Raw genomic sequence first — 27,276 nt, forward strand, 5'->3', positions numbered from 1 at the left:
GTCAGGAACATGAGTTTCTGGAATACAGAATACATACTCTGTGAGGATCTGTCTAAGCCTTTTTTCCCACAGTCTGGGCACTTATCAAAAACAGATGGATTTTTACAAATTCTGTCAGAAAATGATAGCACAAGGTACGGAGGTACTAAAGATGTTGAATGTATCTGTTGTCACTAAAATTCAGAACTGAATTTTCTTGAAAAAAAAAAGCAAAAAATTTGCCGAGCTCAATGCTCCAGGACACTGTCAGCAGAAGCTGGAAAAAAGAACTGAAGCAACTGTCACCTTCTGAGCACGATGGGATACTGGTGGTCTCTAGGTTCTTAAAGGTACAGCTTCTATTTTAACTCATATAATGGCAGCTGATGGAGCTACACTGCCCTGCCTTACTCATCTCTCTACTCTACCAAAAAAAGGGTTTGTGAAAGACATTTATGCTGTTTTTATAAAAACAACATGAAGTTATATACATATATAGCTGATCATTATGACATTGGCGGTGAGTGATAAAGTGGCGGTAATACCGCCAAGAGGCTGGCGGTAATGACAGCCAAATTATGACCACAGCAGTGATACCTCCCATAGACAGCCAATGTACCACAACAACCGCCAGGGTGTAAACACCACTGACCACGGAGGTAGCCATCAACAGCCAGGCAGAAGACAAGGTACCGCACACCATATTATGACATAGCACACCGCCATGATTTCTAGGGTGGTAGCAACGCCATCAAAAGCCTGGCAGAAACAGAAAACCAAAGACTCACCATCTGAGACACAGAGAAGATCAAGGCCGCCATGGAACCGGAACTTCAAGTCATCCCAATGCTCTTCTACGCCATGCTCCACCTGGAACACCAATGCTAACGAAGACAACAATGGTGAGTACAGCCGCCTAGCACACAAGGGAGGGGGGACGAAAAGGAGAGTGGCACACACACACAACACACACCATTCACCCACACACACACCATACACACAACCAGCTGCAGAGCAAAACCGGTCCCACAGGACACACGTCATAATAATGCAAGGACTACAGTTATTCAGAGCTGATAGTGTAATTTGATGCAAACAGCCACCATATTGTCCATGTGACAAGATATACATGAGTCACTGATCAGAAAGGGGCAATGGCAAGTCCAAAGTACAAAAGGCCCACAGGGCACAGTCCAAGGCCCAACTCATTCCCCGACGTAATCTGCACTACACTGTGCAGGGGCATCATGGTGGGAGTTGCCAGGCACCTCAGGGGGAAGGGGAGGGGGAACCTCAGCTGAAGTGGGAAACTTGCCCACTGGTTCTGGAGGGGACTCCGTGCCCATTTCACTTTGCTGGGGAGTGCAAGGTCACAGTCTCTGAGGTGGGGAACTTGCCTACTGGTTCTGGAGGGGTCTCCGTGCCCATTTCGCTTTGCTGGGGAGTGCAAGGTCACAGTCTCTGAGATGGGGAGCTTGCCCACTGGTACTGGAGGGGGCTCCATGCCCATTTCACATTGTTGGGGAGTGCAAGGTAACAGTCTCTGAGGTGGGGAACTTGCGCACTGGTTCTGGAGGGGACTCCTTGTACAACACTGTTGTTGGAGGGGAGACCCTGCCAGCCTCTCCTGAAGATTAGGTCTCCTTGCCCACTGTTGTTGTAGGGGAGTCCCTGCCAGCCTCTGCTGGGGGTGAGGGCTGCTGTGTCCCAGCTGGAGGTGAGGGATCCTTGTCCACTGTTGTTGGAGGGTAGACCCTGCCAGCCTCTGCTGGAGGTGAGGGAACCCTGTTGGGGGGCTCTTGCATCTCTTAGTTGGTGGAGTGGGAACCTTTCCCTTCCTGGGTGGTGGAGTGGGATCCATCCCTTTCTTGGGTGATGGATTTGTATCCTTCCCTCTCTTGGGTGGTGGAGTGGGATCCTTCCCTCTCTTGGATGGTGGAGTGGGATCCTTCCCTCTCTTGCCTCCACGATGAGGAGGTGCCTCCACTGTCCTCGTGGACTGTTTGGCTGAGGTGCTGGGCTGGGTCGCTGTGACCCTGCTCTTACTGGCAGGAGGGGGGTTGGCGGGGGAGGGAAGAGGTCAACTTGAGCAAGGCAAAGCTTCTTAGGGACAGTGGGTCAGGATGAAGGATGGGAGTGGAGAATGAGGGAGTGGTTGTTGGAGGTGTATGTCTGCTGGACTTGGGTGCAGGTGCATGGGCAGTGTGCTGATGTGAGGTGGATGGCTCTTAGGTGTTTGTGTGCGTGTGTCTCTTAGGAGGTGGGGGGCAGACAGAGTGGGAGAGGACACAGTGGATGCGTTGGATGGATGTTGTGGCGGTGTCTGCAAGTGAGGTGTGTGTGCTGCTTGTTGGAGTGATGGTGGCTGTTGATGCAGTGCATGCAGGTGTGAGTGCGGATGTGACAGTGAGGGAGGAGGAGCAGGGGGAGACAGTGGATGTTGTTGTGTGTGCAACTGTCTGTTGTTTGTAAGAGTGCTTATGGCCTGAAGTGTGCTGCCTGTGTTTGCCTGTGCCACTCTTGTGTGATGGTGTGTATGCATGCTTGTCTGTAGGTGTGCATGGGATGGGTTGGGGTTGAGGAGATTGGAACTGGGAAGTGGTAGTTGGAGGGGGGATGGTAGGAACAGGGACAATGGCTGCCAGAGAGGAGGCAAGAGCCTGGAAAGATCTCTGTTGGGCCACCAATACACCATGAATGCCTTCCAGGAATGCATTGCATTTCTGCATCTGGGATGCCAGGCCCTGGATGGCCTTAACAATGGTTGACTGCCCTACAGAGGTGGATCTCAGGAGGCCAATAGCCTCCTGACTCAGGGCAGAGGGCTCACTGGGGCAGGGCCTGAGGTGCCTCGAGCAAAGGAAATGCCCACCCTCCTGGGTGAGCGGGCACAGGCAACTAGGTGAGGGGCTACTGGGAAGGCAGTGCTGGTATGGGGGTGGCGCTTGTACCTGTAGCTGGGGTGGTCCCAGAGGTGTCCGCCACCACCAGGGAGCTTCCATCGGAGGAGGTATCAGAGTCAGTGTTGTCACCTCCTGTCTTCACCGTGGTGCTCCCCTCACCCTCCTTCCCACTGGTCCCCTTGGCGTCGGTGGACCCTGCCTCCTGGGTCCTGTGGGATGCAGCTCCCTCTGTTACCAACACCACAGATGGCATACACATTAAATTCACACACAGGGATCAGGATTGTGTCCCATGCATCGCACTGGCATTCCATTGGCTAGGTACCACTGCAAGATGAGAACCAAACACCGCCAACTGCACCCGTCCTGGGACCCCCTAAGCCCTGTCTGACATGGAATGCAACCTAGCTATGTTACCAGATCATGCAATACACCCAATACCCTTGAGCTGGATCACGCTGCAATGTCAGACCTGGCATTAAGGGGCACCCACTGACACCCGCCACCAGATTCCCATGCCACCTACTAATCATAGTTGCAACGCATACTGTACTCACCCCCTTGTGGCTGCTGTGATGCGCTCAAGCGCCTATTGAGCTCTGGGTAGGCCACTGCCAGTATGCGGGCCATTAGGGGGTCAGGTTCCAACAGGCACCCCACCCTCGTTGGGAGATCATCTCCAGCTGGGCCTCCGCGGTCTTCCGGGCCCAGCATCTCAGGTCCTCCCACCTCTTCCTACAGTGGGTGCTCAGCCTGCTGTAGACCCCCAGGGTCCGCACTTTCTTGGGGGTAGCACGCCACAATCTCTTCTTCTGATGGGCGCTGACATACAGAGGAAACACAGACATGAGGACATCATTACACATACAATCCAGCCTGTCACACATATGGCCCAAAAATCCTCTTCCATCCCCATTGGCGCGCACATTACTCAGCACCCACCATGTACACTACCACCAGACATATGACCCCCCAAAATGACACGTTGCTTGCACACACATCTCCATGCAACCCTGTCACATGCCTCGTGCCAAGGTGTACTCACCTGCTGGTCTGGAGGCCCATACAGCTGCCCATACTGGGGTAGGACCCCATCCACCAAATGCTCCAACTCCTCCGAAGTGAAGGCAGGGTCCCTTTCCCTGGTCACACGGGCCATGGCAGGATCCAGACACAGGTCACAGCAGCACATGGAGTGTAGGTGTTGTCCTGTGGAAAGTCAGGAATCGAGTGAGGTTATGGACAGAAAACACCGTCACCGCCGCCGATGATCTCCATTGGCCACTGTACTCAATAGAGCCCCATGTTATCCAATGAAGAATAGCACGGCGGTGCAAGGCCGCCTTATGCCATGAAGCGCAACGCCGGTGGAGTTGCCTCACTTCCACCTGTCCCTACATACAGGACAGGTATTCGCCATTTTATGGTGGTGGACAATATTCAGATAATCGAGAACTGCGTCATTTCCATATTTTGTACATACATTGCCATTCCCAATGTCCCATCACATTACTGCTCTATGTACACTGAGGTGGTGGTTCCATTGTTCAAATTGTTACAGCCTACTCACTCTTGGGTCCCTTAGATACCTACCACTGCAGAGGAATCAGAGGTCAAGAAAAGCCCCCATGTACAGACCCCTTGTGGACTTGGCTACCCTAAAGGAGAGGCATATAATACTCACCTATAGACTGGACAGGGCCACAATCACAGAGCTGTGTGCTCAACTAGAGCCTGATCTGATATCAGCTATCCATCATCCCACTGGGATCCCCACTCTAGTGCAGGTTCTATCAGTGCTCCATTTCCTGGCAACTAGTTCGTGCCAAGTGATAGTGGGCTTGGCAGCAGGAATGTCACAGCCAATGTTCTCAATCATGCTGACAAGGGTTTTGTCTGCCCTGGTGAATCACATGTGCAGCTACATTTCTTCCCCCCAGGTGGAAGATTTGGACACTGAGAAGGCAGGATTCTATACAATGGGACATATACTCTACATTATTGGGGCGATTGGCAGTACACATGTTTCGTTTGTCCCCGCCCCCGCCAGAATGAACAGGATTTCAGGAATCAGAAGAGTTTCCATTCACTCAATGTGCAAATGGTGTGCCTGGCTGACCAGTACATCTCCCATGTCACTGCCAAGTATCCTAGGGCAGTTCATGACACCTTCGTCCTGAGGAATAGCAGCATTCCAAATGTGATGGCACAACCAAAGAGGCACAGGGTGTGGCTAATGGGTGAGCCTGACTTCCCACCCGATGTATGTCAGAGTATGCCTTCTGGTGTTCACCCCATACCATTGTGTAAGGCAAATGTGCGTCCCTCAATACTTGCAGCTGACGCTAGCTACCCAAACCTATTGTGGTTCCTGACCCCTGTGAGGAATGCCACGACAGGGGCTGATAATCGTTATAATGATGCACATGGGCGGACCAGGAGAGTTATTGAAAGGACCTTCGGCCTCCTGAAGGGCAGGTTCAGAAGCCTCCATCTAACCGGTGGATCCCTGTGCTACTCACCCGAGAAGGTCTGCCAGATAGTAGTGGCATTCTGCATGTTGCACAACCTGGCCCTCAGACGAGATTTGCCTTATCTGCAGGAGGAGGAGACTGGTATAGCCACTATGGCAGCAGTGGACCGAGGACAGTGGGGATGGGGAGGATGAGGATGTGGACAGCAGTACATCAGTTTTACGTTAATACTTCCAATGACACACATGTGAGACAGTGGAACTGACCATTCCTCTGATTATTGATGTTTCTGTGTGGCAGTAGCAGGATGGCATTCACTTCCTTTGCATTTCTACTTACTGTCACCTATGGCTTCTCATTTTGCAGATGTTGGTGATATGACAACTGTGTACTGATGTGATGACTACAGACAGATACAGGTCATTAACTGTATGCTATCACAGTGTTCAAATCATTTGCACAGGATGCAACTGTTTCCATATATGCACATTTTCATTACATAAAACATGTTCACACAGGTAGTTTTCAAGGGTGTGTTCAAGGGTGTTTATGGAAGTGCAAATAAGTGATGGAAAAGTGCAATGGAATGGGGTTTATTGTTGAGGAAAGTCCAGGGTATTTTCCCAGTCTGTTTGTAGAACAGGTCTAGTGTCCCAGGGGCCATAGGAAGGGGAACAATGGGAGTTCAAAGTGGACACGGTGACAAGGTGGGACACAAGGGGGACATTCAGGAGGGTCTAATTTCCTGGCGGTGGTCTTGGTCTTGGCAAGTGTCTCTGGCTTCTGTCAGGGTCGCAGGGAACGTTTGCGGGGTAGGTAACCTTCTGCAGGAGGAGGGGTGCTGGTGGACTGTGGGTCCTGTGCAGGGCCTCCTGCCCACTAGCTGCAGCGGAAGTGGTGGGCAGGTCAGTAGACTGGCTAGTGGTAGGGGCCTGCTGGTGTGCTGTCCATTCCCTCATGATGTTGGCCATATCTGCCAGCACCCCTGCTATGGAGACCATGGTGATGTTGAGGGCCTGCAAATCCTCCCTCATCTCCTGATGGTGTACTTCCTGCAGCCGCTTGTTCTCCTGCATGTTGGTAAGGATCTGGACCATCTTGTCCTGGGATTGTTGGTTAGCCCACAGGACGTTAGTCAGTGCCTCCTGGAGAGTCTGTTCCCTAGGCCTGTCCTCCCCCTAGGGCACAGCGGTCCTCCCAGTGTCCCTGTTCCCCTGTGCCTGTGTCCCCAGAATGGTGTGCCCACTGCCACTGACCCCAGGTCCCAGATTGTCTTGGGGGTGCAGTGTGGACTGGGTCCCTGTTGGTGGGCGTACTGCTGATTGACGTGTCCTGGAGATAGAGGTGTGGGGACGTTGGGTGGGTGCTGTGGTGTTGGATACTAAAGGGGGAAGCTCTGTGGTGGACTGGGAGTGGGAGGGGGTGTCCGACTGACCAGTGGTCCCTGATGGGCCAGGTAGTTCATCCAGATCCAGAAGTCCAGTCACTGTCATCACTGGGGGCACCTTCTGTTGGGGGGACTGGTTAGTCGTGGCACCTCTTTGCCGCTGAGATTGGCTGGGGCACCTGTGGGGATGTAAGTGATGTACTATACTTCATGTCTTTGACATACTGTACATCCCTTGCTTCCTCTCTATTGTTGCTGTTGCCCTGCCTCCTTTGTTTGTGTATGGTGATGTATTGTGTGAATGCTAGTTCTCCATGCTGTGCATGCTTTGGTGATAGGTGTCCATGCAGGGCTGGGAGGGCTGTCCATGCATTGGTATTGCATGTAGGGCTTGGCATTGGGGTTAGTCAGATGTGTAGGTGCAGTGTGTGGGATGGAGGAGAGTGATGGGAGCGAGGGTGAGGGGGTCGGATGGCATGGAGGTATGGGGGGTGATAAGTAGTGAATATTGACTCACTAGTGTCCAGTCCTCCGGCTATTCCAGTGAGTCCCTCAGGATGCAGGATTGCCAAGAGTTGCTCCTCCCATGCTGTTAGCTGCGGGGGGGAGGTGGGGGTCCACCGCCAGTCCTCTGGATGGCGAGCTGGTGCCTTGCTGCCACGGAATGTACCTTCCCCCGTAGGTCGTTCCACCTCTTCTTGATGTCGTCCCTTGTTCTTGGATGCTGTCCCTCGGGGTTCATCCTGTCCACGATTCTTCGCCATAGCTCAATCTTCCTTGCAATGGAAATTTGCTGTACCTGTGCTTCAAAGAGCTGTGACTTTACACTGACTATTTCCTCCACCATGACCAGCAACTCCTCATCTGTGGGGACATGTGTGTTGTGTGGTGTGTGTTGTATAGAGGGTGTTAAGTTCTGTGGTGGGTTGTGGGATGTAGGGTGTGTGATGGAAGTATGGGTGTGGTGTGTGTGTAGTTCTCTCAGTGGTCTTCGTGTTCGTCTTGTGTAGCTTATTGGTATTCATAAAGGGTGGTGTTTGATGTGGGGGGGTGTTTTATAGTGCTATGGGTGGGTGGGTATGTTGTGTGTATAAGTGTCAGGTGTCTGATTTTAATTTTGGCCAATGTTGTGTTGTTTTGTATTGTATTTGGGTGGCTATTCTGAGTGCGCCGGTGTGTACCGCCAATGGTTTACCGCCACTGAATGTCCGCCGTGGTGATTCGTTGGTCATAATGTGGTGGGCGTTGTTTTGTCAGCGTAACGGTTTAGGTTTCCGTATCGCCACTTTAGCACTGACCTTTGGGCTGGTGGATTTGTATATGTGGCAGTATTCTGTCGGACTGGTGTGTGTGCCATAATATGACGAACGGAAATTCGCCACTGCAGCGGTATGTTGGCCGCCGTCACTTCGGTGGTAAGCAACATTTACCGCCAATGTCATAGTGAAGGCCATAATCTCCTGACCCCTTTTTTAAGTACAAGAAGAGTAATTGGGCCATTGTAGCCTGTTCCTATAGGCTGCATAATATGTCTTAAGTGACTGCAGGCCTTCCTGAAGAAAGGCAAATATCTACACTTAGGAAGATATATTGTGAAAAAGTGCTCCTGGGTCCCCACACGTGGGCATGACTATTCAGTGCTTATGACTAGGAAGTTGGCTCTGTATATACTATCTCAAAGTGAGAGATAGTGTGCACAGAGTCCAAGGGTTTCCCTTAGAGGTTGATAGTGGCAAAAGTAGATAATACTAATGCTCTATTTTGTGGTAGCGTGGTCGAGCAGTAGGCTTACCAGAGGGTAGTGTTAAGCATTTGTTGTACACACACAGGCAATAAATGAGGAACACACACTCAAAGACTTAACTCCAGGCCAATAGTTTTTATATAGAAAAATATATTTTCTTAATTTATTTTAGAACCACAAGATTCAAGATTTGAGGTAAGTACATAAAATGCAAGGTACTTCACACAGGTAAGTATAGAACTTTGATTTAAAACAGTAGTACACACAGTTTAGGTTAAAATGGGAATAAGCTATGTTAAAAGTGGACACAGTGTAAAAATCAACAGTTCGTGGGGGAGGTAAGTTTGTTTAAGTTTCTCAGGTAAGTAAAGCACTTACACAGTCAGTCTCCTGGGCATAGGATGCCCACCGTTGGGGGTTCAAGGCAACCCCAAAGCCACCGCACCAGCAACACAGGACCGATCAGGTGCAGAGGTCAAAGGGGGGACCAAAACACATAGGCGCCTATGAAGAACAGGGGTGCTCCGGTTCCAGTATGCTAGCAGGTAAGAAACTGCGTCCTCAGGTGGCAGACCAGGGGGGTTTTGTAGAGCACTGGGGGGACACACAGAAGCCCACAAAACAGACCCTCAGCGGCCCAGGGGCGGCCAGGTGCAGTAAGCAAAGGAGGCATCAGGTTTGCTATTGAAAGCAATGGAGAGACCCAGGGGTCACTTAGGCGATGCAGGCAGGGCACCGGGGGACTTCTCGGGCCAGCCACTGACTGGGCTAGGAAAAGGGGCGCCTGCTGGTCACTCCTGCACTGGAAGGTGGTTCCTCTCATTCCTGGGGGCTGCGAGTGCAGTGCTTGGTCCAGGCGCCCGGTTCCTTGTTACCAGGCAGTCGCGGTCAGGGGGAGCCTCTGGATCCTTTCTGCAGGCGTTACTGTTGAGGTGCGGGGGGTCAACTCAGGGTGCCCACGTTGTCGTAGTCACCTGGGAGTCTTCTCTGGGGTGTTTGTTCTCTTGAACTCGAACTGGGGGCGTCGGGTGCAGAGTGTGAAGTCTCACGCTTCCGGCGGGAAGACAGAGGGGGTCATTCTGACCCCGGCGGGCGGCGGTCGCCGCCCGCCTGGAGGGAACCGCCATGTGGCCGCCCCGCGGTCAAAAGAGCGCTGGGGCCATTCCAACTTTCCCGCTGGGCCGGCGGGCGCTACCTAAGGTAGCGCCCGCCGGCCCAGCGGGAAAGGGGCCTGCAACACAGAAGCCGGCTCCGAATGGAGCCGGCAGTGTTGCAGGTGTGCGACGGGTGCAGTTGCACCCGTCGCGCTCTTCACTGTCTGCTAGGCAGACAGTGAAAAGCAGGCTGGGGCCCTGTTAGGGGGCCCCAGGACACCCGTTCCCGCCATCCTGTTCCTGGTGGTAAAAACCGCCAGAAACAGGCTGGCGGGAAGGGGGTCAGAATCCCCATGGCGGCGCTGCTTGCAGCGCCGCCATGGAGGATTAGCCCAGCCCGGGGTTTTCTGACCGCGGCTTTACCGCCATGGTCAGAATGGGCAAGAAAGCACCGCCAGCCTGTTGGCGGTGCTTCCGTCATCCCCGGCCCTGGCGGTCCTTGACCGCCAGGGTCGGAATGAGGGCCAGAGTTCTTTGGAAGTTGCTTTAAAGTTGCAAAGTTGTTGCAGTTTTTGAACAGTGCCGCTGTTCTCGGGAGTTTCTTGGTCCTTCGGGTTCAGGGCAGTCTTCTGAGTCCGCAGAGGTCGCTGGTCCCTGTCAGATGTGTCGCTGTGCAGGTTCTTTGAGTCTGGAGACAGGCCGGTAGGGCTGGGGCCAAGTCAGTTGTCGTCTCCGTTGTCTCTTCAGGGCTTTCAGGTCAGCAGTCCTTCTTGTTGTAGGTTGCAGGAATCTGATTTCTTGGGTTCAGGGTCGCCCCTAAATACTAAATGTAGGGGTGTGTTTAGGTCTGGGGGGCAGTAGCCAATGGTTACTGTCCTGGAGGGTGGCTACACTCTCTTTGTGCCCCCTCCTTGAGGGGATGGGGGCACATCCCTATTCTTATTTGGGGAATCCTTCAAAACCAAGATGGAGGATTTCTTAAGGCAGGTGTCGCCTCAGCTCAGGACACCTTAGGGGCTGTCCTGACTGGTGGGTGACTCCTTCTTGTTTTTCTCATTATCTCCTCTGGACCTTTCTGCCAAAAGTGGGGGATGTGTCCAGAGCGGTGGGCATCTCCACTAGCTGGAGTGCCCTGGGGCACTGTAACACGAAGCCTGAGCCTTTGAGGCTCACTGCTAGGTATTACAGTTCCTGCAGGGGGAGGTGTTAAGTACTTCCTCACAGTGCAGGCTTTGTTTCTGGCCTCAGAGCGCACAAAGGCTCTCACCCCAGGGGGTCAGAAACTCATCTCAGTGGCAGGCTGGCACAGACCAGTCAGTCCTGCACTGAAGGATTGGGTGAAATACAGGGGCCATCTTCTAAGATGCCCTCTGTGTGCATTTTGTAATAAAGCCAACACTGGCATCAGTGTGGGTTTATTATTCTGAGAAGTTTGATACTAAACTTCCCAGTATTCAGTGTGGCCTTTATGGAGCTGTGGAGTTCGTTTTGACCAACTCCCAGACCATATACTTAATATGGCCACACTGTATTTACAATGTGTAAGAATAGACTTAGACATTGTTGGGGCATATTGCTCATGCAGCTATGCCCTCACCTGTGGTATAGTGCACCCTGCCTTAGGGCTGTAAGGCCTGCTAGAGGGGTGACTTACCTATGCCACAAGTAGTATTTTGTGTGCATGGCATCCTGAGAGGGATGCCATGTCTACTTTGCCTTTTCCTCCCCACCAACACACACAATCTGTAATGGCAGTGTGCATGTGTTAGGTGAGGGGTCCCTTAGGGTGGCACAACACATGCTGCAGCCCCCAGGGCCCTTGGTACCACTGGTACCTTTTACAAGGGACATATCTGTGTGCCAGGGGTGTGCCAATTGTAAAAACAATGGTACATTTGTCGTGAAAGAACAATGGTCCTGGGGCCTGGTTAGCAGGGTCCCAGCACACTTCTCAGTAAAGTCAGCATCAATATCAGGCAAAAAGTGGGGGGTAACTGCAATAGGGAGCCATTTTCCTACAACTATGCATGGAAATCCCTTACAAGAGAACTTACCATTACTTGATCAGATAAGACAACGTAGACATAGCACTCTGTTTAGACCCCTTTAACAGTGGTTCTTAACCTGTGGTCCACAGCCCCCCAATGAGTTGAAGACTCAAAGGTTCCATGGCTCTATAAAATTAAATAAAATTTGCAAACTGCTAAGTACATTTACATTCAAAATTGAAAACTGAAAGGTTTAAAACACTCTGTAAATGTGAAGGAATTTGAAATTGGAAGCTAAACATTAAGTTGGTATTTTTAATCTCCATTCATGAGAGCAGCACAAGTACAGTAATCGGATTCTAATATGGATGGTTTGCGGCCTCAATAGAAGCACTGGTATGCACCAACAAAAAAAGAGCATGTGTTATGAGCAAAAAAAATCTATATGGTAGAAACTAGCATTTGACTGTTTTTAAAATAAAGCTTTTATATTGTATATATACATTTTGAAAACCTCCAACTTTCCCATTAACATTTCGATTTCCGCTTTTTTGTGAATTAAAAAAATCATAATCTGTGCATTTGTTTGTTATATACTTCTTCCAATACGTTTGTGTATTATTTTGAGGATCAAATCAGAAACTGTTTGGGTGAAGGACCATGGCTTCCAGTAGTGTTTCATTTGGCACCCTCAGAAGACAAAGGGGGTCATTCCGACCGCCGGGGACGGTGGGAGCACCGCCAACAGGCTGGCGGTGCTCCTGAGGGCATTCTGACCGCGGCGGTATGGCCGCGGTCAGAACCGGAAAACCGGCGGTGTCCCGCCGGTTTTCCGCTGCCCTGAGGAATCCCCCATGGCGGCGCAGCTTGTTGAGCCGCCATGGGGGATTCCGACCCCCTCACCGCCACCCTGTTCCTGGCGGTTTCGACCGCCAGGAACAGGATGGCGGTGAGGGGTGTCGTGGGGCCCCTGGGGGCCCCTGCAGTGCCCATGCCAATGGCATGGGCACTGCAGGGGCCCACGTAAGAGGGCCCCACTTTGAATTTCAGTGTCTGCTTAGCAGACACTGAAATTCGCGACGGGTGCTACTGCACCCGTCGCACACCTTCCACTCCGCCGGCTCCATTCGGAACCGGCTTCCTCGTGGAAGGGTGTTTCCCACTGGGGTGGCGGGCGGCCTTTTGGCGGTCGCCCGCCAGCCCAGTGGGAAACCCAGAATGACCGCCGCGGTCTTTTGACCGCGGGACGGTCTTATGACCCCGGGACGGTCTTCTGGCGGTCCCATCCAGGCCGGCGGCTACTGCCGCCGGCCGGGGTCAGAATGACCCCCAAAATGTTAAGAACCGCTGCCCTAGAAGACCCTGAAAACGAGATGTACTGATATAGTTTCCAGTTTAGAACCTCACCATCGAGTTATTGAGCACACTCACTGATTCACTTCATATTCACTAATCTAGAAAGAATCTAATCAAATGTTGAAGATTTGTTATTTATTGAAGTCTAACTGCTGAGGGTGGAACAAAGTGTAATCAGAATGGTACAGCGTTAAGGCTGACTCTCACATAATTACAATATCCCAGATGGTTAAACCTGATGTGCTTCATATGATTTATCTAACATTGGTTGTTCTTAAAATGACACTACGAGTCACTCAACCCATATGTCCTCTTCTTCTTCGCTATATCTGATAGCTCTTTCTGCTGGAAGAGGTCAGAGAAAGAAAGTTCGATGCTTTTGCTAGAACTATCCAGAAAGCATGGAGAAAGCACATTGCCAGGAGGAGATATGAGCAGATGAGAGAAGAAGGTAAGCACAGGACATCAAACTAAATGTATTTTAAACTAAAAGCTACACATTTTGAACATTTAACCTAGATTCGCAGAAAAGATATGGAAAGACGTTTTAGCCCTTTATAGCTGGGGTTTAATATAGGGCTAAGAGGGCCATAACCATCCCAGACTTTCAGAACCCCCAAATAACAAAATTTACATATAATAAATCTTAGTCGAAATTCTTTACACAATTAGTGATTATGTAGATGTAGGAAATTTGACTAGGAATTGGTCATTTTAGATCTACATTGGACATTCATACTCTACATTAACCTGAAACTCCTGCACCCACCTCTGAAGTAATTATTTGAGTGCTCCTGTTTAGGGAGGTGACTGTGTGGGGTATGGGAAGTATCAGCGAGAAAACAACAACAGTGAATGATATAATACATTTATAACAATTGGGAGTGGGAGTGGGGTGGCAGGCGCGCAGGGTGTCCATCGCCAACACCATGGGCATGACACACATAGGTGGATAACTTATTTTCTTTTCGACTCAGCTTCCAACATCCTCTACAACTTCAAGGAGCGACGAAGGAACAGCATCAATCGAAACTTTGTCGGCGACTACCTCGGCATGGAGGACCGTCACGAGCTGCGGCAGTTCATGGCAAAGAGGGAAAGGATAGACTTTGCGGACTCCATCAACAAATATGACCGGCGATTTAAGGTGCAGATGGAGCGTTTGTAACCTGGCATTCCACAGCATATGTTTGAAATGCTTTTCCAGTAGCAAACTCTTTCCGAAATGTAATAAACCCCTCTTGCGATTCAGAAAGCCCTTGTGGCATTTCAAGAGGGATTTACCCACTAAAATCATATTTAGGAAAGGGTGTGCAAGGGGTGCCCCGTCCTATTTGTAATTTGCAATGACATATATCAGTGTTTAATTATGATAATTGCGGTCTCAAACACTGCCAGATTCCAAACACCTCAATGAAGGTGGAAACTCTTTATTACAGGGGAAGCGGTCCCCTTTGGACAGCTTATCCTATGGAAAATGTGTTTGGTGGACTGGTGGGCTCTGGGAGAGCAGGCAGTGACCCCTGGGACCAAAGTGTTTGGGCAAACATTTTTGGTTTAACGCGGCATCAATTTTAAGACACATGAGCTGCGCTAAAAAAAAGAAATCCTATTTGAGAATGCCAACCAAGTGATGGTGGTCGGCTGCTCCTGGAAGGCTACTATCCATGTACTTGTGGCCAAATGGGGTTGCAAATACTTCAAGTATATCCATCGCCTCCCTACATTAGAGTATTTACAGTGTGACTCATTAGTACATTGCTTTGCAAAATTACTGATTGGTTGTAAAATGTTGGTGCACAATTTCTGACTACTATTTTTGACGTGTATATTTTTCCATCGAAGCACAGGTTCCCTGCCATGTGTGCCTGGCTATCACTACAGACAGTACTTTGCTTAGCACTCACTCTCATTGTAGTGATGAACAGTTTCAGGAAAAGTCTGACACCATTGTATATGATGTGAGGAGTTACATCAAAGTTTTTAAACACACTAGATTTGTGCTTATATTTATGTGCTGCGAAAACAAACGATCCAAAGAGGAGCATAGCTGAAAGACAGAGAAATATTCAATGTATTATAGACTTGTAGTTAGTATTTAGTTCAGCATACAATGCAATATGGCAGCACCAGGCAGGGAAAATCCCAAAATGTCCCTGAAGCACTGAGCAAAGACTTCAAGGACATTGTTTAAGGGTGGTCATGGTTGCTGGAAGGGTCAAATGCTTCGAAACACATTGGTCTTCACTGCTTTCCAGACGTGCGGATGGTTGTGCAGGTCGCTTATTTATTCAGGACGTTCCAGTGCGTAGTGCAAAGGATGTCACCCCAGAGCACAACTTACATAACGAGTGAATGGATTAGATGTGAGTCAGTCTAAAGGTGACAGTCTTTCTTGAGTGGTAGGTGCAACGTTTCTGTTGAAGGACAGGCTCAGCGCCGTGGACGGCTCAGTGAGTGATGATGACTGATGCCTTGAAAGAGGGAGATTGTGCAGTTGGAAATAGTGCTAGCTGAGAGGTTGGAGGGAGGGCAAAGGTAATGTCCTCTTAGGTGCCGAGGAGTAGCAGCTTCTGTATTGCTAAAGGGATACAATTTGAAATGGGACATATAGTAAAGAAAAGAGAAATCGAACAGGAAAGTGCCAATGCAAATCACCTTCCCAAAGTGAGAACAAACTTTTCTTCTGTAAATGACTGGTTTTCGGGAAATCTTATTCATACTGGAAAAGAAAAAATGTTTTTTCAAAGGAACCTTAAACAACCAAGCCAGGCAACTTTCATTTGGGAGAGCCATAGAAAAGATTATGGGCCTGATTCAGACCTTGGCGGACGGCGGAGGCCGTCCGCCAAGGTTCCGCCGCCGAATGACCGCACCGCGGTCAAAAGACCGCGGCGGCCATTCAGACATTTCTGCTGGGCCGGCGGGCGCTCTCCAAAAGAGCGCCCGCCGGCCCAGCAGAAATGCCCCTGCAACGAGGACGCCGGCTCAGAATTGAGCCGGCGTAGTTGCAGGGGTGCGACGGGTGCAGTTGCACCCGTCGCGTATTTCAGTGTCTGCAAAGCAGACACTGAAATACTTTGCGGGGCCCTCTTACGGGGGCCCCTGCAGTGCCCATGCCATTGGCATGCATGGGCACTGCAGGGGCCCCCAGGGGCCCCGCGGCACCCCCTACCGCCATCCTGTTCATGGCGGGTTTCCCGCCATGAACAGGATGGCGGTAGGGGGTGTCTGAATCCCCATGGCGGCGGAGCGCGCTCCGCCGCCATGGAGGATTCATTGGGGCAGCGGTAAACCGGCGGGAGACCGCCGGTTTACCCTTTCTGACCGCGGCTGAACCGCCGCGGTCAGAATGCCCTCGGGAGCACCGCCAGCCTGTTGGCGGTGCTCCCGTGGTCGGTGACCCTGGCGGTCACCGGCCGCCAGGGTCAGAATGACCCCCTATATGTTCTATGCCATTACTTTTAATAGGGTGCTCGGAACTTTAACTTCTTAAAATAGTTACTGCCTGCTTTAGTGAGGATATACTGACTTTATTTGGTCACTGTTTTTAGTTTATAGTGTAAGTAAGCTCTTCCCGTCCCTCTTATGGAATGACTGTCAAAACTGGTGACTTAAATTTCTAATTTCTCTTAGATGTCTCTCTGAATGTAGAAAAGGTGGTTGGTTGGATAGATACTTGAAGTCTGGAATATCGAGTAGCACGTATAGAGCTACCTTATTATAGCCAAAACATCAAGAACAAATCGAGGATTGAAGTGAATATAAGTAAGAATAGATGGACTATTCTTTGTTCTCTTAGTTCAACATCTACTTACCATTAATATAAATATATATATATATATATATATATATATATATATATATAAACAAAGAAAGTACATTATATGTGGCGTTAGTTACAGAAAATGTATACATACTTACCTATCAATATTTGGCTTCAATATTAAGGTATCTGGATAGTGCTACTCGATATCCTGTACCTACACCTGGGTGGATGTATGGTTATATAGACTATACACAATGGTCATTTTTAAAACACAAGTTCTTTTCAGGGTCTATCTCTTCCTGTTTTCCGTATGGCACTCTGTTAGTCCTGGATCTGTAGCACTTAATAAAATACATTATAAGAAAAGGGTCAACCAAATAAAAGAGGATGAATGAAATCCAATGCAACCTTAATATTTGATGCATCAATCATTGAAGCATCCAAAACCAATGAAGACGCAAGCTCTATAAAGGGTACAGAAAAAAATTAGGTATTGTTAGAAACATTCAATATTGCAACACAACATAGATTGTAGACTATGTAAGAGCTAAATGGATGTCTTAACAAGTAGGTTCCATCTTATGTGATAGATATGAAATACAGATTTATACAACTTAAAAAAAAAAAAAAACACTTCCCAAATCTCCACATACATATCAATTGTGTTCCTTAAGCTTGCATTAAACAGTGTTAACTGTGTTCACTTGCAAATCTCCCTACATTTTCCAGTCTATTAAGCGGGACTTCATACTGACCCCGAAGTACGTCTATATGATTGGCCGTGAAAAGGTGAAGAAGGGACCAGAGAAGGGTCTGATAAAAGAAGTCTTGAAGAAGAAGGTGGACATCCAAGCCATCAGGAGTGTCTCTTTGAGGTGAATGTCAGCTCTTTCTGTCTTCCTTATGGCAATGTATATTATACATTAAAAACAGGTAGTGCTCGCTGGGTGGCGGAGCGGGGGGCCGGTGAGAGAGACAATGACACATTGGCTCCTCCAGTGTTGGTGCTGGCAGGAATGTTTTTTGGCCACCCCACCCTGGGCCCCAGCTCTCGTTCAAGGTTGGGGTTCTCGGCCAGTGTTGGAGGCGCTGTCTCCGGTGTCCAGGCTTGTCTGCGCCATACGCACCGGAGATTCCACTGGCCTGGCTTCAATGGTTACGCCGAGCAGGGGAATGGAGAGGACTCTTGTTCTGGGAGGAGGCTGGGGCCATACAGATGGGGGATCTTTACCGGGAGGGCAGTCTTCTGCCATTCAAAGACTTTCGGCAGGCTCATGATCTTTCACAAGGCCAATTTATCTTGCACCGAGCGGTCACATGCAATTCGAGCGCACTGGAGGACTGGGAATGGGGAGCCTGCCCCTCATCGCCCAAGTATCTATATAGTGATGTTGGACGGGGCTCAGAAGGCTGTCACAAATTTGTACAGGGCAATCAACGCAGGGACACAGGGATCTCTTGAGGAGCTGAAACATAAATGGGAGGTAGACATAGAGACCCAGATTTCAGAAAGCGACTGGGACTAAATACTACAAAGGGTACCGAAGATCTCCAGAAACGCTAGGTTTCAGCTCATACAATTTTTTTACTTACACAGAGCTTACCTTAACCCGCAGAGACTGCTGGACCATTTACAGGTCCCTGACGCGAAGTGCCCCTGGTGTGGGACAGAGGCGGCAGACTTCATACATATGCTCTGGTTTTGCCCTCTGCTGAAGGCATACTGGAACTCAGTGCTGAGGGAAGTGGCGGATATGGTAGAACGTGAAGTTGCTTGTACAGCTGCACAATGCTTGTTACACTTGTTCACACACACCTCCAAGAATCGAGCAACTAGCAGATTTCAGGATTTCGCATTCATACTCGCCAAAAGAGAGTTGGCGAAGAACTGGAAAAACATTACTGGCCCTTATTTTCCCAACTAGAGGAGAGAGCTGAAGAAATGGTCAGAGACCGAAGGACTGGTCCTGCACGTAGAGCTTCGGAGGGGTAGAGGTTCTCCTAAGACGAAGGAGCCCTGGGACCAGCTTGTTGATAAGCTACATGACGAGATGTTCTGCACAGAAGGAGCAGAGCCAGCTTCCGCAGCTACCATTCGACAGGATGCAACCCACAATAGTTCACTAGACGGATAACGCTGGGAATAGGAAGCATGCCCGTACACTACACACTGAGGACACAGCGAGGTACACAGGCAGCACGGGGGGAGGGGCAATGATTACATTAAAACCGGGGGGCAAAAGGGGCGATGGCGGGACACAGGGGGGGAGCTAAGGGTTAAGAAGTTTATGTGTTTACTCACTTGGGCGTGAACCTGACGCCCTATGGCTGACTTTTGGACTTCTACTGTGGGGTTATGGTGACAATAAGTTAGCCACTAGAACGCTCCAACATATCTTTGTCTAGGTTGATGTCCTTTTAGAGTTAACAAGTTTAACTGCAATGGATATATTTCAGGAGTTTCTACAGCTGCTGCACAAGCTATGACCGAATGTTAGATTTTCAGAATGTGACATGAGATACATTTACATACAATAAATGCGAGTGAAGATCATTCATATAGTATGTGGATATTCTGAACATCTAGCATGAATCTAGCCCTAGTGAACCTACATTAAACATGCTTGGCATTTTGTATAAAGGCTGTGCTTGGCACAATAAAATAATGCTGCTTCCTAAAAGGACTCTTGAGCCCTTTGTTTCCCCAAAACATTGTTATTTGTCAGGGCAAAGATGACTGACCTACTGTTGTTCCACAGTAACGGGACATCAATACATTTTTGTCCGTTTAGGTAAAACTGGCATCCTCTAATGCGAGAAGTAAAATATTGCCAGGGAAACATTTCCAGCTTCACAATGCGCTCTGAAAGGAGTCCCAATATTCCATAGCTACTACATCAGAAATACCCAGCATGGCATGTTTGGTGGTCGAAAATAATCTTATCCACCAGTAACAATTTCTTGTGTATGAAAGATAACACATCACTAAGATATCCTTCTCTCGCTTTTAGCACAAGGCAGGACGATTTCTTCATTCTTCATGAGGCGGAGTCTGACAACTTGCTGGAATCCATGTTCAAAACAGAGCTGGTTAGCCTTCTCTGCAAACGCTACGAGGAGATCTGCAAGACCAAACTACAGCTCAACTTTGCTGACACGTAAGAGCACATGAATTGATCTTAGGAAATAAAGTACAATTAAGAGATAGGTTTGCACACTTCTTAATTAGGTTGCGCTCAAATGCTGTCTGAGACTCGGATGTCTTGATCTATTTTTTTTGTATAAGTGCTGAGGTGCTCTGTTGATGGCTTGAATGGATGAGAGATCATTCGTTGAGTATATGCAAATCAGTTTTAGGTATTTTTTTCGTATGTTAATTGTGTAAAAAACACTTTACATCATTCATTAACTTTTGGAATTTTGTAAAAGGCCAAGACAAGGATGCTAAAAAAGTCTCGAGTGATGGGCTTAATTTGTTGAAATTGTTTCTAAATTGTCCCCTTTCAGTTCCTTCTATGCACGTTCTTGTGTTGTTGAAACGGGACAAGGGAGAACTTCGGCGGTGCAGGTCAGTTTAGGAATGCACCAGCAGAGCTTTTGGGGGGCTTGGCCAACAAAGTATTAAGGTAGGGCGGGATATGCTAGTAAATTATGTGCAAAACCTGTGTACTTCAGTAGAAGTAAATTGTTCCTATAAAAATTTGAAATGTATGACTGAAATGCAATGGCAACAAGAAGGGATCAACAGCAATTCTTGAATTAATCTGAAACTGTAGTAATTAATCTGAGCACAAAACAGGAATGAACAGTGTCAGGTCACAGTGTGTTTAGGTTTCTCTTCAGCAGATAGGGCCAGATGTAGGAGGATGGCAAATTGCAAGTCGCAATTTGCTATGCAGAACGGTGTCTCAGACACCGTCTGCGAGTCGCTATGGGGTCACAAAGACCCACCTCATTAATATTAATGAGGTGGGTCACAATTTGCGCCCCCATAGCGACTATGGGCACTCACGGGGATGGAGGCCTGCTGGGAACAGCAGACCTTCATGTCCGTGACTGCATTTAAATAAAGCAGTTTTTTTTTTCAAGTGTAGCCCGTTTTCCTTAAAGGAAAACAAGCTGCACTTGGAGAAAAAAACCTTTAGTTTCGGATTTTTTCAGGGCAGGTAGTGGTCCCTTGGACCACTGCCTGCTCTGAAAAAATATTTTTGGGTCCACTCACAAAGGGGAAGGGGTCCCATGGGGACCCCTTCCAGTTTGCGAGTGGGTTACCATCCACTTCAAGTGGATGGTAACTGCGTCTCCATTTGCGACCGCGTATGGAATTGCATACCACTGCGAGTCGTGCATTTCTGCATAGCAAACACACGTTTGCGACTCGCAAACGGTGATTTTCGCCGTTTGCGACTCGCAAACGGTTTGGTACATCTGGCCCATAGTCCTGGCACATTGTAGCTTGTAATGGTCTGTCTTCCCTAGCCCATAATGGCTGTATTTTAATCTTAGGCTTCAGTACAAGGTGAAGAAGGAAGGATGGGGCGGTGGAGGCATACGAAACATCAGCTTTATGAGAGGCCAGGGAGATGTGGCCACTGTCAAAACAAGCAGCAAAAGCCTCATTGTCAGCATCGGAGATGGGTTGCCAAAAACCTCAAGTAAGTAGCTAATTTGCCTTTTCGTCCTGATGATAGCTTTTGAGGTTGGAACCATATGTGACCATAAATTGGGGGGCAATTTCCACGACTCATAAAAAATTTCCATGGCGTGCTGCTAGTTTTTTTTAAGCATGTTGGAGACAATTTAAACATTTTAAATTGTGGACTGCCTTGGTTTCAATTTCAGTCCATCAAGAAAGGTCATCAATAGAAATTATGTTGAATTAGCTGCCGTTAATTAGGAGGCCTGTCTTACGCCACTTCTAACTAAGTCAGTTCAGCTGAAATAATGTTCCCAGTGACAACGCAGATAGATGCTCCACCTCAAGTTCACTGCAAATCACTGCCCTCAAACTTCAGCATGGGTGCAAAGAGAGAAGGGCAGACTGTTCCACCTAATTCTTGCAGAAACACTAATCCAGTAATTCTGAAAAGCATACTCCATGCAAGACAAGGTGGTCTCTGTAAGAAAAACAATCAATGCCCCACATGCAGGAAGAAATCTTCCTTCATATCAGGGCCACTTATCTTATGTTTGTAAGAAAGAAGCCCTGCATTAGGGATTTGTTTCAAAGAAGAAAAAAACCAATGCCTAGCATGATGTGGCAGATCAGCCGGAATTAGTTTGATAAAAATGCTCCTGATGTACTTGCAACAGCACGTTTGCCAAAATAATACCTGCAGTTCTGGTTGAGAGCTCTTAGCTTACCAGACAATAGTCTGACGGGCATGGGAAAGCAAAGACTTCCGATGTACAATGGCTCGGATAAGCTGACCATCGTAATGATCCCCTCAGTCTTTGGTTTAACACACCTGAGCCAAATAAATCAAACTCATATAACAATCTACACTCCAAAGATATCAGTGCTCTTGTAACTTTAGTATGTTGTGCAGGGCTGCTTTTAGGATAGGGCCAGGCAAAGCGATATGTAGTACATCACCAGCAGGAGCACCATATTTCCCCCATTGACGTGGGTGACTTGGTGAAGCAACATGCCTCTTTATCAAAGACAGTAAATATTCTTGCACCTACATTAAGTTTGTGTTTCTGAGTTTTCAATAACATCTGCTGTCAGGACAAATATATGGGGTTCTAACGCTCAAGGTATGAAGCAGATTGCCTGCAGCACCCAGATCAGACCCAGATCAGACCACACTTTCAGCCTCTTGACAGACTTTAAATATCGTCCTATTTGAAGAAGACCTCTGGGTGTTTTGGAACTGGTGTGGATAAAAACTGTGAAGGCTGGGTTCTGGAGAGGTGACAAACAGATGAGGACATGCCTAAGGTAATAGGAATATTGATTTAGAACTTCAGGGTTGTCTTAAATGAGGACAGCTTAAGTCTGGAATGTATAACTCCTATCAAGTCTACAGGAATGTGGCTTCTGAAACAAAGGACTTTAGAGATGTTCTGCAGGATATAAACAGAAACGGAAATATAAGATTATGTCTCGAGTTGAGAAAGAGTATGTACTTGCCATTAAATTATCTCTGGGGAATACAACACAGGGTCTAAAACTGATGAGTGCAGTATTGAACTATCAGCTGACTTGCCAGGTTGAAGTTGTTGCAACAATGAAGGTTGTATATCATGGTAGAAGGCAAATATCATAGAAAGCCATCGACTTGAATGATTTGATGATGTGCATCACAAGGATCTTGCTGTAAACAAGGTTTTCTGACAACGGTAACACAAGGGAAACAACTTTTCTAAAATGGTAACGCAAGGTAAACAAGGTTTCCGAAATGGCAGCTAAATAACATACAAGAAAACACCTAAAACTTATTTCTGTCCGATACCAAGTGAAATATAACACACGAAGTAGAATATTTAGCCAGTGTTACAAGTAAAAGAGTTAACTTTATCCTCTACAGCACAAATCCAAAGCCAGGGGTGTAAACATTTTAAAAGTAGCACATGTTGATCTACCAAGGACACACCACACGAGGACATATCGGCCATCAGGGTCAGAATGGCACAATTGAAATAGAAAGGGGATACATCTGTGTTTTGGAATGGAAGTGCCCCGGAGTATGAACTGTAACATGAGAAATAGCAGTGTGTGCTCCAAGTCTCAGCGAAAGGAGGGTCCATACTGGGGGGCAGGTTCGTTTCCTGTAGGAAGGCTTCCCCACGTTTTGTCTAGTCAAATAGGTTAACACCCGATTCCCTTTCCGTGGATTGTTGATTCCCCATATATTCCAGGACATGAAAGTGGCGTCGTAGGCCATGGTCAGACATGAACAATGGGCATGAAGCCAGAAAATGGCGTGGCATGAATGGACAATGGAAGGCAGCGGGAAAACTGTATGGAGCGTTGTAGTAAGCAAACATCATAACATACGTGAACAACAGTGAAAAGAAATAAAACACCTTTTCCCCAACCCCCCTCCCACACCAACCCAACCCCCTCTCAACATCCAACGCAGCCCAATGAAACAAAACAAAACATACAACAATCCCAAAATTACAACTATGGCGATCTCCAGTGGGGCGTGGTGCCAACAAGGAAGGCTGCGGTCCTAAAGATAAGAACCAGCATATGTAGTAATAGTAAATCAACTGCAAGCACCTTGTTTTTAGGGGTGACATGGCAGATTATTCAAAGTCAGTGGGACCTCTAGAAAGGGGGTTGTCTAGGCCCTTCACAGGCACAGACCCCATGCAGCGGCACAGGCAGGATCAAAGCCATGGTAAGGCCAGTGAGCGGTGCCTGGAATCAGAGGCAGCATGCTCTGGCGTGACAGAATGGGCAAGAGGAGAGTTTTTTGCAGAAGACTGCCACATCCGAAGGGGTATCAAAGAGCGGAACCTTCCCTTTGAATTCCACCCGAAGGCGAGCAGGGTAGAGCTTAGCATATCGCAGCCTCTTCTTTTTGAGAGTGTTTTTAACATCAGAGTACTTTCGATGGGCCTCCTGAACTATTGACGTGAATTCCAGATAAATTGAAGTGAAGGCCCCCGGGACTGGAGTGGTCCCGTTTCACGCGCCAGGTGAAGTAATGTGTCCCTGTCCTTTAAATTAAGGAGGCGGGCTATGGGCAAGCGTGGAGGGGGTGCTTTCAGATGGGCTTGGGCCCAACGAACGGTGAGCTCGCTCCACAGCGAAAGTGGTGGAGAAATCTGCGCGGTCGAAAAATTCAGTTAAAAGGCGCTCAACAAAGGCATTCGCTCTGCCCATATTGGTGGTATCAGCAACTCCCGCAATGCGGATATTATTCCTGTGAGAGCAGGCCTCCAGGTCCTCACACCTCATCACAGATTGTTTAAGAGTGCAATATCTTTTCCATTTGTTTCTGCATGGTGGCGCTGCAGTCCTCAAGACTGAAGACACTCTCATCTGCTGTGTCCAGTCTGACTCCCTGTCTGTCCAGGCGTTCACCTAGTTTGCCAGTGCAGCTAGCTATGGTGTTGAATCTACCCTCCATCACAGGGAACACTGCTCTGAGCTCCACCATAATGGCAGCTATGTCCTGGGACGAGGCCACGGGCATGTCCTGGCCAGCGAGGTCCTCCACCTCTGGAGGGGGTGGCTAGCCATCCCACATCTGGTTTTATCAAAGTTGAGTCTGCGCTGTTGGGGATTCATTTTATCCATGACGGGCGTTCCACCCAGCAATGGAGTGCACCTATAATGGGGGGGTCACCCCTCGGCCACCAATGCCAATGTCTAAGAGCGCAGCCACTAAGCCAGGGTGCCGGCCAAGGTCCCAAGTCCCTCCACCCGCAGATGCAGGTGTGCAAAGCGATGTCAGAAGCCGGGGCACTGACCACCGACAAGCCAAGCTGAAATGCCACGCTAAGCGGAATAGGCAGTGGCCGGGGGGGTTCTAGGGTTGAGGCAGCAGGGCACCATAAGCAGGGTTACGGCAGTAGCTTGTCAGCGATGCAGAAGAGATCATGATGCCCCTGCTACACCCATGACGCCAACCCCCAGCAAACAGGGCTGGTGGTCAGAGATCCACAGTCACTCCAGGGATTGTCCGACCAGGAGGGCCACGAAGATGCCACCAGTCAGAGGGGACATGGATGCAATCCAGCAAAGAAAAATGTACAGGGTGGTGGGTCCAGATGGATCCAGAAGACCAGGCCGTCATCAAGGCACCCCCGCGGGGGCCAGTCCTAAAAAGAGTTGCAGCCTGTCTGCTCACCTTGTGTCCCAGCGCTTGGCAGGAAAGACTTCAGGCCTCATCGAAGGGCCCCAATGTCCAGCCTCGAGGGGCCTTCCCAATTCGCAGGCCGGCTTGACCACCACCTCACGGTCCGAGGCAGCCACCTCGTGCTCCGTCCACCAGGGGGCCCATCCACCAAGGCCACTCCTGGAGCGGTCAGGCATGTTGTCTTCAGGGATGGGGCACTCAGCATGGCAGAAGCCCGCTTCACCCCGCCACCAGCCTCCAAACACCTTCAGAAGAGCCACAGGGGGCCCACCACTCTACCACGAGCAACAAGTCCTTCCGCCAAGGCCACTGCTCCAGTTGCGGCAGCTGCTGCCAGGCCCGGATCAGCAAGTGTCCAGCCGACAAGGCTGTAAGCAGTGCAGGCCAGTGTGGCGCACCCAGAAGTAAGGGGGGGGGCGCCACGTTGCGCTCGGCTCTGCAGGCAGCAGGACATCCTCGCCAGGCGGGCCCCATGGCTGCAATGAGCATAGGCCGGGGGCTCCCCCAGCTGATGTCGGAAGGACCAGGAAACACCCCCGTGTTGGTTAGGTTCCGCTACAGCAGCAGCGAACCGCATCGCTGGGAATGCCCACAGCAGCAGTCGCCACAGGCTGACCAGCCGCCCGGGCCTCACGTCACCAGACACCCAGGTGTGCCATGTTCAGGGTTCCCAAAATCGCCACCCCGGAAAGGCTCTACCTCAGACAGCCCCAGCACACTGTCCACCACTGGAGTGAGGCGAGGATGGCAGTGATTTACATGTTATTTGGGCCCCCGCTGCGAAAGCCTCACAGGATGTCAGCCTTCTTGGCGGCGGTCGAGGCCACGCCTCCGTTCCTGCACTTTTGCTTAGTGCTCTAACAATATTTATCTCAAAATCTTATCATACATAAGGCCCTTCTTATGAAGCAGTTGAAACAACCTGTACATTGTAGCTATGATGACCTACGAACAATACCATGTATAGGAATAGCAAGACTGGAATTGCAGGGTTGTTTTGTTACTTCTCTAGAAAATCCCCAAAATGTGGAGTTTTGGGGTTGGGAGGAAAAGTGTACAGTAACTTTCTTATCCAACTGATCAGGAAGTCAAACTTAAGGGAGCAATGACCCAGCATTGTACGAAAAAGCTAAGAACAAGATCATGCAAACAAACTGTGAAGGAAGTCTTTATCCTCAGTAATTCTGAGCGAAAGTGCTATTCATTTACAAGGTGACTGCAATGCTAATTAAGAGACTGGATAATTTCTAGCAAGAGCACCAGTAGCTTCCATGTTCCTTGTGAAATGGGCTTTAGGTTTATATATTAGGGGTACGTTCACTTTTTTTATAACTGATGTTAATCCATATGTTAATAACAGATGTTAGTCGATTGGTTTGAGGATAGTAAACAAGTATTCAGAAACTCTTGATTTAATTTAAATATCTCTTTAGCTAGATTAGTGCGATACAAGGCTCTCTTGAGATCTAAAGTATGAAACTCCCTTTTTGCTGGATAATTTGGATTTGGAAAGAATTTTCAGCAATGTGTGGACATTTTGTACAAGCAAAAAGCTACGTTTACTATTTACAAAATGTAGGTTTAGACTTAGTAATGCCAGTATGGTGTAAAATTATGCAGCAGTAACCCTTCTGCCTATAATGAGGAGTGAGAGTCCCAGTGAAGGTATGCATTGGAAAGTCTGGTCACATCTACAAATTGGTGAGTGGCTATTAGGACAACCTTACTGTGCCATTCACACCCTAAAAACGTCTGGAGTAACT

The 27,276-nt window shown here is 48.8% G+C and overlaps 1 protein-coding gene across 1 annotated transcript in view; it reads left to right on the top strand.

Moving 5' to 3' along the window:
• The window catches only part of MYO1F (myosin IF), a 235,806-nt gene that overhangs the window by 179,317 nt on the left and 29,213 nt on the right, over positions 1 to 27,276 (top strand). Inside the window, exons 20-24 of the mRNA XM_069217167.1 lie at positions 13,262 to 13,376; positions 13,903 to 14,072; positions 17,424 to 17,569; positions 19,706 to 19,852; positions 21,201 to 21,349. Of these exons, the coding sequence (XP_069073268.1) occupies positions 13,262 to 13,376; positions 13,903 to 14,072; positions 17,424 to 17,569; positions 19,706 to 19,852; positions 21,201 to 21,349 (727 nt within the window). The remainder of the gene's footprint in view (positions 1 to 13,261; positions 13,377 to 13,902; positions 14,073 to 17,423; positions 17,570 to 19,705; positions 19,853 to 21,200; positions 21,350 to 27,276) is intronic.

The sequence above is a fragment of the Pleurodeles waltl genome, chromosome 12 (genome assembly GCF_031143425.1).
Source record: "Pleurodeles waltl isolate 20211129_DDA chromosome 12, aPleWal1.hap1.20221129, whole genome shotgun sequence".
Taxonomy (NCBI): Eukaryota; Metazoa; Chordata; class Amphibia; order Caudata; family Salamandridae; genus Pleurodeles; species Pleurodeles waltl.